A 15,302-nucleotide genomic window follows, 5' to 3' on the forward strand; every position below is an offset into this window, starting at 1 on the left:
GTTACACATAGAGAGCAAGGGTCCTTCTCTGCCGCATGTTGGCAGGGGAGAGGCTTTTCTACTCAGACTGTGGCTGCTTTCTAAAGAAAACAAGCTGTATGATTTTGCACGCCTTTTTATTTTGATGAATCTGGAATGTACTTGGCTAATTTAAACTGAAAGTTCAGTTGGATGTTAAGACACACCATTCAATTGAACCGCAATATATGTGGCATTGTGGTATATAATTTTCATAAGAGCATGTTCCATATCAGTAAACATTCCTGTAGAAGATTAGTAACTCCATTAGAACATTGACAACAAATATACACGACAGTTAGTAACTATACACCATGTTATCATAATCACATAATCATACACAGCATGCAAGCTAGCAATTTCACAGTCAAATGCCATATGGAATGGTTTGCCACAAATACTGATAGACAGGCGCACTGTACAAGAAATTACAGGAGTATTCTTAGCCTTGTACATGTAGGTTTTACTAGAGGTTTTAATATAATAGAATTATTTCCACTGGGTTATTTAATAAGCCTACCGAGTTAGAGGTATAAAATTACATAATGTAGATAAATGTAGAAAACTGCTGAACTGCAACTTTACGTTGCTATTATGCTACTCTATTCAAATACTAAAGGCTTGTGCGCTGCTACACCCCAAATGCAATAAAGGAAGGAGGAGATTGTTGCACTCACTGATCAAGTGTACTCTCACTCAAATTAAGTAGTTAAACAAAAATGAGCTAACTCCTCAAAATGTGAAAACATAAACTTTAAAGACATGCAATATCAGTCCACAAAAGTGCAAAATATGAAGTTGTATTAGTTCAATACAACATACAGTATGTTGTGCTATCATCCAAGATTATCCAACACCGAAATGAATTGTAGCCCCACTTCCTGCTCACCTTGAAGTCTGACCTATAAATTAAAATAGGCCAAATGCGCTTTTAGACAAACAATAAAGAAAGCGCTCCTCAAAAAAATCTATCTCTGAATATGCAAACTCAGCAGATTAATATTAGTGCATAAAATAATATAAAATAAAACACTATATAATACCATATCGAGCAAACAAAGCAAAAAACTGTTTTGTGACTATTAACTCTGTGAATACACACATAAATAAGTGTCCAATGAAAATGTCCATATAAATAATAGTGTCCAAAAAAATTAGTGAATGATAAAACTTTTCTTCAATGATTATTATAATAAACTTCTGTGTGAATAACCAAATAACACCGTGAAAATCCACCACTGAATGATATTAATACACTCATCAGAACTCCATGCTGGTAAAATTATAAACCAGCTCAAAGCGCTTAAGCTCTGGGAGCAAGGATCTGCAGAGGCACACACCGGCTGATTGAAACTCCTTGAAATGACAATTGCGGCTCCTGGAGGAAGTCAGATCATGAAACACGTATGAGAGGGCCCCTGGTGACGTCACCACATTGCGTGAGCTGCCGACATCCATTGAGATCGGAGCAAACCTTTGATTTTTAGTGATATATGTATTTTGTACCAGTGTCCGCTCTGACACTGTGAAATGTGAGTATATTGGAAACTTTATTTAATGAATAAATGCCTGGATGGTTTTACACTAAGTGGATTCCTTTCTCTTCCTTTACGATCCTATTCTGAGTATATGAAGAGTCAATTGTCATTTGAAGGAGTTTCAATCAGCTGGTGTGTGCCTCTGCAGATTCTTGCTCCCAGAGCTTAAGAGCTTTGAGCTGGTTTATCATTTACCAGTATGGAGCTCTGGTGAGTGTATTCATTTCGGTTGTGGATTTTCATGGTGTTATTTGTATATTCACACGGAAGTTTATTATAATAATCATTGAAGAAAAGTTATTCACTCATTTTTTTGGACACTATTATATATATGGACACTTTCGTTGGACCCTTATCTATTTGTGTATTCACAGAGTTAATAGTCACAAAACAGTTTTTTTGTTTTGTTTGCTCTATATGGTATTATGTAGTGTATTATGTTATATTATTTTATGCACTAATATTAATCTGCTGAGTTTGCATATTCAGAGATAGATTTTTTGAGGAGCGCTGTCTTTAGTGTTTGATTGTCTGATATGCACCTTGTCCTTCAAGGGTGAGATAAGCTGCTCTTCCTAAATATATCTTTATTATCTGACATAATTCTTCCTATTATTGTTCCCAGTGGTGCTCTTTATATTTTGAAATATTACAAATGCACTTTTAGAAGGACTGTTAAGCCTCCAAATTTCTAATTCATGTAGTGTTCCTTCCACATGCTATATCTTCATTGGACCTTTAGCTCCAAAACCGTGCAGAGAAAGCAAAAATATATACTATAGTATAACACCGTTTTTTAAAAAATTGTAAATTATAAGCACTCAGATATGCATTCACATTAAAAGAAAAAAAATGTGCTCCAAAATACAATAATCAAATGGTCGCATTTCTCCACCATGCAGACTAATCCATAGTGTTTCCCATCACCGAATAGGTCACATCGCTTGTGCCAGTTTACGCGGTACCGGAAGTGACGTGGGGCAGAGTCTGGTGATGTCACTTCCGGTACTGCGCAAACCAGCACGAGCGATGTGAGGAACCATTTTGGTTGATGACTATGTTCATTCTAGCTGTTTTATTATCCGTGTGAGTTTACTTTTACTTGAATAAAGTGGTGTATGTTTTATGGGGTTGCACTATAATTTGGTTCTTTCCCTGATCATATACCACATAATCCCATTGGATATCCTGGAATCCGTTCCCTTAAAGGGCCAGAGTCAAGGAAATAGCCACTAAAGGCCAGCAGTGGACCAGAAGTCATTCAGCATCCCTAAGTGTTTATGACCTACCTGATAGGTCAAGGGATAAGGTGAGTGTATGGTGCACCTATTCGGGAGTGGGGCTACAATTCAAGCACGGCGTTGAATATTGTTGGATGATAGCACAACATATGTTGGATTGGACTAATACAACTTCACATTTTGCACTATTGTGGACTGATATTGCATGTCTTTAAAGTTTGTTTCCACATTTTGAGGAGTTCGCGCATCACATTTTTGTTTAACTATGGTACTCTAGTGTGACATTATTATTAATTCACAATTCATTTAAAAGTATTATGTTTTCTACAGGACAATTTGCTAATGTAATGATATAATTAAAAAAAGAATTTATATTAAAACATACTGAAAATCCATTCAGACTATTGTTGTGTGTTAACATGTACAGGCGTACCTCGGTTAACGTAATTTTTGGTCTATGAATGAATATCCATTGAAAATAATGGCTCGGTTTACGAATTTTTTTCGCAATATGAACAGATTAATTAGTTTTCAGTGCATTTACAAATTTTTTTTTATCATGTCTCTTTACAATACTATGCCTTAAAAGTGCACTTTATAAAGAGTTTTGAACAGATAAAACTTGTTTTGACTTTTTCTAAACTTCGGAACAGATTAATTGGTTTCCAATACATTTACGAATTAATTTTTAATCATGTCCCTGTACAGTATTTATGCCTTTAAAGTGCACTTTATAAAGAGTTTTGAACAGATAAAATACTTTTTTTTAACTCTTTTCTGACCTCTGAAACGGATTAATTTGTTTTCAATGCATTTCTATGGGAAACCATACAATTTTTCGCAATCCTAAAAGTCTCCCAGAACTAATTAAATTCATAAACCGAGGTACGCCTGTATTCTTTTATTTTTGTCTATTGAAGTGTGTTGCATTTACCCCCTTTTCACATCTGTGTTGTCGTGCGGGATGTGATTTGCGTGTGCATGAGAGCACATTCATTTAAATAGACTCCCATGCCCCAGGACATGCAGGGAAGAAGTCCCTGCACTACTTATGAAATCGCAGCCCGCATGAGAACTGAGGTTCCCAGTACGGTTGCAATTTCCAGTGCAGTTGGTGTGCCAATAGAATTAATGGCACCCACCTGCGGGTCCCGCATTCCTTTGTGTGGATGGTGTGACTGCAGGTATTTGTGCGGGTCCTGCAGCAGCACCACCCACACAGATGTGAATCGAGTGTAAGGCAGTACATTCTTTAGGCAGTACATTCTTTTTTTTTTTTTTTTTTACTTTATTTTTTATGTATTTTAAAGCTAAACTCCAGGCAACAACGCTATTTGGACAAGTGCACTGCAAAAATAAATCATCACTAATGAAGTCTGTGACATTTGTGTTGGCTGCAACATTCCATAAAACTCTTACTTTTAGTCATCTAGTACAGTAAAGTAAGAGCCGAACATCCAGCAATTAAACTTACACTTCCAGATGGAGTGCACTGATGAGAGCGAGTCGCTCACTCTTCAGCTCATCTATTTAGTAAACATCTTCAGTTCTTTTTACAGAGCAAGGCATTCTGTAATTGAAGGAGGGGGGGGGGGGGGCTGCGACATACATCCGCATCTCCTCCATTCCCAAAATGCCTGGTATTCTGTGAACAGGATGTAAGACATTTTCTGAATGCATAAGCTGCAGAGCAAAGGACCCCTATGATCTGTGTACACCGGATGGAAATATGAGGCTAGGTTCCCCCTTGTTCTATGATAGATTGCTTTTCAGAGTGCAGTTAGGCAGTCGCTATCAGGTGTCACTATCCTATCACTTCCTGAATGTGTGTTTTTTTCCATATAGCAATTTTCATTGGGACTAATGCACTGCAACTATGAGCCAAGCATTTGGCACACAGTTGCAGCATGTTCCTATTGACTTGAATTTGACAGGCAATGTCGCCTATCAACTCAACATGCCCAGCTAAATTGCTGCAGCACAAAGCACATTGCTGACCACAGCATGTAAACAGTCCCCTTTGGCTTTATGGTAAACTTCAGGTGTGCAGTCAGAGGGCGGTAAAACCATGGGGTAGATTTACTAAAGACAAATTATACAGTGCACTTTGCAAGTACAATTATACTGTGCCAGTGCAGTTGCTCCAGAGCTTACTAAATGAATGGAAACTCTGCAAACTCCCATCATCCAATCATATATAAGCAAACATGCTGTTTTTTTTATTTTCCTAGCATGTGATTGGGTATTCTTTGTAAAGTGAAGTATTACCTCATTTACTAAGCTCTGGAGCAACTGCACTTGCAGAGTTTATTAGCACTTGCAAAGTGCACAGTCTATTGACCTTTAGTAAATCAACCCCCATGGCTCGACTACCTGTTTTTAACCTTTAGAATCACTTTTTTTTATGTCCCAACAAATCAGCATGGTTTTTCAATATGGGCCTAATCACTTTATTTCATGTGTAACTTTTTAAAGTTTTGGATAGAATAAAAATTGGTTAGGCTTAGTTAATACTTGTGGTTGCGGGGTTTCCCTTCTGCTCCTGGACAACTGGAAAATTTTGGATATCTGATCATGCTCTGTCACAGTGACAATGGTTACCAGGACAAAAAGAAAGAGTTAATCTTCCCAGTGGGGACACATATAACAATAAAACTTGACAGATGTTCTAATTTTTCCCTATTCTATCCAAAACTAATAAAAATTTATTTGGCTAGAGTTACACTTTAAATTGCCTTTTATTTGGCACAATGTGTAGGAATATGGCCAGGTCTGTGGTTATGTCTGGGCAGTTTATGAGCATCAGGCTGACACTGCAACATTGCAGGTATTGTATCTATCAGATCATACTGTAAGGAATGATTTCTCTGCTCTCAGAATCCATACAGTGCAAAAAGAAGAAAAAGGATACATAGGCTGAATCAATAAAAAGCTAATTATTGCTGTTTAAACGTAATTTGATGAGCTGTGAAACCAAGTAAGCATAATTCATTCCAGAGGATAGTCCTCTGTGTGACCTCTGGGTGGTTCAGAGGAACCAGCTACTTTCTTCAGTCCTGGACTATATGAATTTGGGATGAGCGGAGTGATTCACCACAAAACTACTCATTTCAATATTATTTCAATATTATTTATTGAGCCGTTTAGCCAATATTTGCTTAAAAATAAATTACATTTTTTCCCCCCATTTATTTAGTGGGTGAGGTTTTTTTGGTGGGTGTATTTAGGATAGTTTCTTTTATTTAGTGTTATTTGTGCTTTTTTTTATGTATTTGATTGTATACTTTGTGGTTTAAAATTTTATTTTTAAATAATTGTATTTTAATGTATGTATTTTTTTATTTTATTTTGTTATAAGGCTGATGGGCTGTTTTTGGCAGAAAAACAGAGAACTGTTAAAAGCAGCTTCTACAACCTTTAGAGACCACTAAAGGCCCATTGTATCTGGAAAAAATTACAAAACCCCTTGATTTCACCTTCTCTGTACACTCCAATGCTTTTCACCAAAATATCCAAATTTTGCACAAATCGCCCATGCTTACTGACATTTTGGGGAAATGGAAACTTTCGATTGTGCTCATCTCTAGTTAGGAAGAACCTTAGATTATCCACTCAAAATATATTTTAGCCCTGCGTGGATGCCATCAGATCAAATCAGTCACTGGTTTTGTATCCCTTAGGCTATTCCTGTGACAAATTCTTTCCTCCTCAATTCCCAGGTCTGCACACCTACTTATGAGGAGGTCTCACATTCTCTGCTTTATATTAAATATAGTTGGCATTATCAAGTACATAGTACAAAGAAGGAGTTAGGAGGGAGAGGGCATTAGGGGGGTTTGCAGGACTGCTGTTAGAAATCACGGGGCCCCTTACAGTCAACCTGCCCCCCAAAAAAACACAGGTTACGATCTTACAGTTATGAATGAACACAGTGAATGATTGGTACCAATCACTCATTGTGTTCATTCTGGAAAGGAAGGGGCTGCTAAATGTGACAAATTTACGGACCTTCCCCCACTCTCCATCCTGAAGGATCCTATTGTGTGAATGCAGCTACCAGTGGGAAGGAAAGGAGGGAAGCCAGCAGCACTGTGGAAATGAAGCCCACAGGGGGGCCTGGGCAGCAGGAGGAAATGTTTGGTGCACAGGAAAGGTGATGGGTGCTGCCGAGGGGCAGATACTGGAATTGATCCCCTGTATGGCTCTCTCTGCAGCAGATGAAAGCCAGCGAGAGAGAGAGGAGAAGAAGCCAGCTTTCAGCTGCTGTAGAGAGAAAATACAGGGAATCAGTTCCAGCAAATGCTCCCCCTCACTGTGATGATCACCCTCCCTGGCCACATCCAATTCAAGCTGCCTGGGCTCCCCTGCTGGCCAGGAGGACTGGTGATACCACCTTATCCACAGCCCTGGGGGTCTGTCCTGAGATCTTACACCATTGTTCTTGGCAGTCCTCCTCCTTTCACTGTTGAAGACGCTGCCATTAAAGGCTTCCAGGTATTTGCAGGAGTTTGAAAGGAGTCTTACTGATATTCTTACATCATACGAGAAGCTATTGGGTGATTCATTCCACCAAAATCCACAGGTAAATGACATTTTTATTTCAGGTGACTAACTCTTAATGTAACTCTGTAAATAAATGTCATCAATTTAAGTGATTTTTTACCATGGCAGGCAGGTGGTCATTAGACAGTGCCCACCACAGGCAAAATGTAAAGAGTCAATCAGCGTGACTCAGTACCTCGTGAAAGCTGTGAACCAATCACAGAAATCCCAAGTGTAAACACTGCCTGTGTTTAGAAACATTCAGTCCTCCCCTTCCTCCCACGATGTAGGAAGGAGAGGAAGAAGGACTGCACAAAAGAAGAGATTAGCAGCAGTAGATTCAAGGTGTGGGGTTTAAAGTGCCTCTGACCACCAATGTGGGAATGTTATTGCAGAGACTTTTAAAGATTAAGCGCACCTTAAGCACCTCAGTATCAGCATGTTCCTTCATTGTCAAAACATAGAGGTAAAACGAGATTAGCTTGGAGTGTCCCTTTTCCACAAAAGAAGTAATTTTGGGGGTACTGGCATTTTTATTTGATATTGTGCGGGAATATTGTTGTTTTTTTTTCAAATGTGTTTGTGTTTTTTTCTCATATAGAAAGAAATACCTCCAAAAGAAAGCTTTTTCTGTTTTAGAACAATGATGCCTAAATTCATTAAGGTACACTGTTGTGTGACAGAGTAATTGTCCGTTAAACTATCATAGAATTGAAGACTAAAAAAATGGCTTGGCAATGAAGGGGTATATACAGGCTGGTACTCAAGTGGTTAAAGCACAGTGGCTAGGTGGTTATCACTTCTGCCTAGCCACACTAGGGTTATCGGTTTGAACTCCAACCACAGCATTACCTTCACAGAGTTTTCATATTCTCCATCTGCCTGCGTGGGTTTCCTCCCACACTCCAAAGACATGCTGGTAGGTTATTTGACTTCTGTTGAAATTGGACCCAGTATGTGTATGTATGAATGTGAGTTAAGGACCTTAGATTTTAAGCTCCTTGATGTGAATGTAAAATATACATACAGTATGTAAAGTGCTGTGTAAATTGACAGCATTATATAAGTACCTGTATTAAATAAATTAAGAGATGTGTACATGGCAAACCATTCCAGTGGGCTCAAAAAATTCAGAGAAACGTGCATTAATATTTAAACGTAAAAAAAACAAAATAAGCCATACCCCCTGCCATCCAGGAATGTGAAACTAGTTTTAAGGAGACAAAAGAGGAGTGAATGAAGTAATTAGGCAAATTTTGCTTCTTTCAATTTACCTCTTTGCTACCAGAGGAAGAATAAACCAATTAACAACTGTGGTCTGGCAGCAAAGGAGTTAACTAGAATACTGTACTTCCAACCCTGTAAATTCAAAAAATACATAAACCAGCGGTTAGGAGTATAGTGACTTTGTGAACGTTAGAAGCATATGCAGTTTACTAAAAAATAATTTGAATATGAAACATTTATCGCTGTTTTCTAGCCTGAATTAGCGATTCAATAATGTGCCTAGTCATTATTGGGCCAGCAGAGGGCACCAGATTCTATTGATCATGCAACAGGCAAGTTAACATGCCGAACAAAAGTGGCACTCGTTAAGCATCAGATAAAAACATTCGCCAAATCACACATTACCTTTGATATCGCGCCCATTATCTGATTTTCAGCAGAACAAAGGAAATATAAAAGAGAACATTCTAAATGTGGTGGACTCAAAAAGGAAAACTATAAGCATAACAAAGAAATGAAAGCATAGAAAATACATGGAACATTAAAACATCTCTACATGTTGGTTGTTGCAGCAATTCAAGTTGGATAATTTACATAAAAATCACAGAATTGAAGAACTATAGGCCTTGTAAAAAAAAAGCCACATATACATTAATTAAAAAATAAATAACGAATGCATTAATAAATAGTACTTTAACCTGTAATATCATGAGAGCAGAGCAATGACCCCAACAGTTTAAGTGATACAAAACACACACTGTTTAATTTACCATATCTCCTTTCTTTCTGTATGTGGATGATGGCACTGTAGATATTTTAATAAAAAAAAATCTAAGTACCTTTTTCCTAATCTATACACTGCTATCACATGACGCAGCTCTTTCCAAGCCTGTCTGCAGGGAAACAGAAGCAGGAGGAGCTTCTAGTCCTCTGCTGCTGGTCACATGTTCACAATTTCAAAAAAAAAAAAGCCTTTGTAATACAAAGTAAAAATAAATAATTATTATCAATAACCAGTTTTAAATTGTCCTACACATATTTATTTGAAATCAAATCTGCAATATTTTTTTGGCAATAACATGTTCACAAGCTGTGCCACGCCCCTCCGGCCTGTGTCTTAGAATAACAGAAAGGTGAAGCCTCCATCAATCAAGGTATAATATCCCTCCCCCATTGTGTTTCGCTGGTTAGGGACATGGAGCAGGGAGGGAGTGGGCTGTCATTTACCCACATGTGCCCACTATGGTCACATGGGCTGTTTAGATGTGATAGGGAGGAAATACTAAGGGTAAAAATACACTGCAAACTGAGCATGTGCACTAGCTGCCAGCACTACTCTGCTAAAACCTCAACTGCAGTGGGGACATGGATAGAAGGAGTAGATAGAGCACAGCGGAATCAACCAGGTTTTTTGCAGAATGAAAAAACAAATCCCATAACGACTGAGTATGAACAGCATGTAATACAGCATTTATTGACAGGTTTTAATGATGTGGGTTTTATGACACTTTAACTTCTGCTCTTTCAATATCCAATCACAGGCTGCAGCAAGTGTTTGACCGAGCTGGATTTCTTTACTACAGTAGAAAAAAGGTTAGGTCAGCAACCTGCCTACACTGTTTGGCATGGGTGCGTGCATCTCAAGAGTAGCAAAACAGAATTAAAAATCTTTTGCCAAGTTACACAGTCCACCAACGTACTGCATTGTGCATTTAGCTGTTTGCCTATATTATTTCTCTAAGATGTGGAAAGAAAAATGAAATCATACAATATTGTATTTATAAAAACTGAAGGCCTGGCAAAAAAAAAATAAAAATAATGAAAAAAAAAATGTTTTACATTAAATGCATTTTAAAATACCGCTAGTATAGCTGCGTAAAATCTGCATTTGTATTATCTTCCCAAAGTTCCCCTCATGGCAGAGATCAGGTTATAAGTGGAATATTCTTGACTGTATATTAGACAAGCTCAATTGAATTGCACAATGCTGCCAAACTAACATGTCTTCAGGCACTGGAAGCAGGAAGGGGAGGTGATTGGACACCTTACAGAAGGGGGGAAGCTGAGGCAGACCTTCAGAGGTGAAAGCAGGGCTTTTTTTCAGTGTTAATGCGGGGGAACGCAGTTCCGGTACTTCCAGCACTGAAAGTATATAATGGCAAGGGATGCTGGGTGTGCTGGAGGATCTGCTGTTGCTGGCTGCTGGGGGATCTATTGTTACAGTAGGGGATTTATTTTTGTGTGGTGATCTATTGTTGCTGGGGAAGTCTATTATTGCTGGTGGTGGATCTATTGTTGATGGGGGTCAATTGTTGCTGGAAGGGATCTGTTGCTGAGGGAGGGGTCCATTGTCTATTGTTGCTGGATGCTGGAGAGTCTATTGATGCTGACTACTTGGAGATCTGTTGTAGCTGCTGGGGGTCTATTGTTGATTGGGTGGTATTTTGTTTTGTGGGTTCATTGTTGCTGGTGGAATCTATTGTTGATGGGGGTGTCTAATGCTGCTGGCTGCGGGGGATCTATTTTTCTGCTTTTCTTGTTGTCATTAACAAATTCCATACAAATTATTTAACACCACAAAACTATACTTGGCTCTGTATTCTTTAAAAGGAGTGGTACTGGAAGATGGGTAGGGGGTGGAACCAAGTGAAGGTGCTCGGAGGTGGGTAGGGGGGTGGAGACAAGAAGTGACTCAAAAGGGGGAAGTTCCTTCACCTATTTTTTTAGAAAAAAAGCCCTGGGTGAAAATATAATTTTTTAAAATCCAATGGTTAAGGTGGAGGCAGGAAGCTAACACAGACAGATATGTTAGGAAAGTGGTGACAACTAGGTATTGTGGCAGGGGAGTGCAAATCACAAGACTGGCTAAACAGAATTAACCAAATACAGTTCATAATCACATGCGCATTTCATTTGCGTGATTGAAATGTACCCATTAAGAATTAGTCATTGATCACTCAATTTTAAGATGGCAGACTTAAGGACTATCACCATGATGCTGCCTGTTACCATATTCCTGGCATTACAACCTAGCAAGCCACTGACCCACTGGCCTGGAACAAGCATGCAGCAAGTTAGGTATGACAAGTCTGGCCTTCTGTAGTGCACACTTTTTTTCAGGTGCCCTGCGCACTAAGGGGTGTTTTTTTTTTGCATAGCTGTTTGACCATGGCAACTTTATGTTAACACGATTGTAAACCTTTACATATACCCAGTGAAATGACTGACCTCAGATGATACACAGAGATGAAACAAGTCCTCCTACATAAGTTGCACCTGTTTATCTGCCGCCATCTGTCCTGTACATCCATTCAAAGTACAGAATTTACACGGGATCTCTCAGCTCTGAAAAGCGGAACAGAGCTGAGGCTGTCAATCGCAGCCGTGTGCTGCAGCTCCCTCCCTGTCACCTTTTTTTCTCTTGGTGTCAGGAAAACCTGTGAGAAATGACTCGGGCAGATAGGAAGAAGTTCAAGCAGCAAAATGTATCAGCTTTCATGGATAAAACAATCCATTTGTCACTGGGAGGGGGTGATTAAATGATCAGCTTTTATAGGTTTATATAAAATTTTTATCCCAAAAGGAAAAAAAAAGTTTGCTGTAACTGAATATAAAGTGTTGGCTGGAGTTTGGCTACAATTTGTTATTGCATTCAAATCTGCTAATACATTTAACCCCTTACCCAGACTAATAATGCTGATGTCTGCTGTGTCCTGGCTCATTCCTCCAGATTGGTGTCTCACTAATACAGGAGGTATGTTACTGGCCAGATCTCCAGTTGAAAACAAAATAAAAAGAGCCTAAAAAATAAAACGAATGCAGCCATCACATCTAATGATTGGTAAGCTGCAATATAATACAATTTTGGTTTTGGGTTTAATACCGCTTTAATAACCTTTAATTTTCATGCACTACCACTGATTTCTATGGGCCCGCCAACACATATTGACAGATGAAAATACATACTTGAATTATTTTCTATGATGTACCACAACGCATATATGTGAACCAGCCCCATTAAAAACAATGAGATGGCAGCTACCGTGTCGGTTATACCCTAAAACACACACTGTGATGTTGAGGTGTGAACTGGACAAAAAATATTTATGAACATGTTAAAAACAGAGGAGCTTTTTTAAAATTCCTGCAGGCTTGGACTAATTTTTCAAAACTATTCTAATGCCAGCTTCCCATTACCTTCTTTCACATTTCAAGGAATGATTAGACAGCGAGGCAGATGTCAGAAATGGTTGGATATTATGTCCTTACTTTCAATAGGAAGCCTACATAAATATATTAAGTGCTATGCACAATTTCATGTACGGTAATGTACCGCTCCATTATTACAGCCGAGGGTCAATGTAGTGTGTCACTGTAGCATAAAACCCTCTCCATGTTGATTGCTGGATTATGTGGATAGAAACTCTAGTTCACATCTCTATCATCAATAGTGGTTTCCATACACTGTCCCAATCTGGCAACAAATGAGGATTTCCATATACTCTGCTTGATAGTTCATCTAGTTACTGAGCTCTGTTCTGATCTTTATCCAGAGACACATTATCAGTCTTCTGTAACAGTAGAAATCTCTACACTGAAGGGTCATTTGTGCCTGCGTATGGATAGATTTAGCCTTTCGTAGATGAACAATCTACCTACTGGATATCTAAGTGAGTCTTTTGCTAGAGGCTTCTTTTCATTTTAAATTCTATTGCTATATATATTTTCTGTATTATACATTTAGCTTGGTCATAGCTCAGTAGGTGACCAACTGATGAATTTGGGAAAAAATACCAGGAGACTGTATTATTAAACAGACAGATCTGGGGTGCCCAGATTTGCCAAGCTTTACTCTACTATAACCTCTACTATGAACATATATTTATACACTGATCAGCCATAAACTTATGACCACCCACCTAATATTGAATAGGTCCTCCTTTTGCCACCAAAACAGCCCTGAGTCTGACCCTCTGAATGTATGCTGTGCTATCTGACCACATCGTCAGTAGCAGATCCTTTAAGTCCTATAAGTTGCGAGCTAAGACCTCCATGGATCAGACTTGTTTTTCCAGAATATCCCACAGAGGCTTAACTGGATCAAGATCTGGAGAATTTGGAGGCCAATCAACACTTCAAACTGGTTGTTGTGTTCCTCAAACCATTCTTGAACCATTTTTGCGTGTTACAGGGCACATTATCCTGTTGAAAGAGGCCACTACCATCAGGTAATACCAAGTATCATCCCTATGAATAGCAGGACCCAAAGTTTCCCAGCAGAACATTTCCCAAAGCATTACAAGCCTCTGCTGGCTGGTCTTCTTTCCATAGTGCATCCTGGTGCCATATTGTTAACAGAAAATGTGATTTATCAGACCTGGCCACCTTCTTCAATTGCTCCATGGTCCTGTTCTGATGCTTACCTGTCCATTGTAGGCATCTCTGGCTGTGGACCATACAGTGCTTTGAAAAAATTATTCATACCCTTAAACTTTTCCACATTTTGTCATGTTACAACCAAAAACGTAAATGTATTTTATTGGGATTTTATGTGATAGACCATCTCAAAGTGGCACATAATTGCGAAGTGAAAGGAAAATGATAAATGGTTTTCAAACTGTTTTAAAAATAAATATCTGAAAAGTGTGGTGTGCATTTGTATTCAGCCCCCTTTTGTCTGATATCTCTATCTAAAATCTAGTGGAACCAATTGCCTTCAGAAGTCACCTAATTAGTAAATAGAGTGCACCTGACTATAATTTAATCTCAGTATAAATACAGCTGTTCTGTTAAGCCCTCAGAGGTTTGCTAGAGAACATTAGTGAACAAACAGCATCATGAAGGCCAAGGAACACACCAAACAGGTTGGGGGTAAAGTTGTGGATAAGTTTAAAGCGGGGTTAGGTTTTAAAATAATATCCCACGCTTTGAACATCTCACTGAGAACTGTTCAATCCATCATCTGAAAATGAAAAGAATATGGCACAACCGCAAACCTACCAAGACAAGGCTGTCCACCTAAACTGACAGGCCGGGTAAGGAGAGCATTAATCAGAGAAGCAGCCAAGAAAGCCCATGGTAACTCTGGAGGAGCTGCAGAGATCCACAGCTCAGGTGGGAGAATCTGTCCACAGGACAACTATTAGCCGTGCACACCACATATCTGGCCTTTATGGAAGAGTGGCAAGAAGAAAGACAAGAAATGTTGAAATAAAGCCATAAAAAGTCCCATATGCAGTTGTTCCCAGATGCTCTCCATCCAATCTGACAGAGCTTGAGCTATTTTGAAAAGAAGAATGGGACAAAATGTCCCTCTCTAGATGTGCAAAGCTGGTAGAGACATCCCCAGAAAGACTTGCAGCTGTAATTGACTCAGGGGGGCTGAATAGAAATGCATGCCACACTTTTCAGATATTTGTACAAAATCTGAAAAACTATTTCTCATTTTCCTTCACAATTATGGGCCACTTTGTGTTGGTATAACACATAAAATCTCAATAAAATAAATTTACATTTTTGGTTGTAACATGACAAAATGTGAAAAATTTCAAGGGGTACTTTTTCAAGGCACTGTATATATATATTTATACACTGTTCTAACTGATGTTGCTGTTAGCTGGAGTTGAATTTTAATTAGCTTGTCTTCAAAAGTCTGTTCAAGATTACATTTCCATCTAAGTCTACTCTGTCCACAAGGTGACAATGCTGCTGTGCAATTTCGCTGTATTTTAATCTT

At 38.7% G+C, this 15,302-nt stretch overlaps 1 protein-coding gene across 2 annotated transcripts in view; it reads right to left on the reverse strand.

The window, feature by feature from the left end:
- The window catches only part of KCNH7 (potassium voltage-gated channel subfamily H member 7), a 527,395-nt gene that overhangs the window by 190,518 nt on the left and 321,575 nt on the right, over nt 1-15,302 (reverse strand). Inside the window, exon 5 of one of the 2 annotated variants that reach the window (XM_089660084.1) lies at nt 8,523-8,546. In XM_089660084.1, the coding sequence (XP_089516210.1) occupies nt 8,523-8,546 (24 nt within the window). Of the gene's footprint in view, nt 1-8,522; nt 8,547-8,971; nt 8,993-15,302 lie in introns of both variants that reach the window. The other variant, XM_089660093.1, reaches the window with a different exon arrangement.

Source organism: Staurois parvus, unplaced genomic scaffold (assembly GCF_062004578.1).
Source record: "Staurois parvus isolate SC_StPar_1 unplaced genomic scaffold, SC_StPar_1.0 ptg000031l, whole genome shotgun sequence".
Taxonomy (NCBI): Eukaryota; Metazoa; Chordata; class Amphibia; order Anura; family Ranidae; genus Staurois; species Staurois parvus.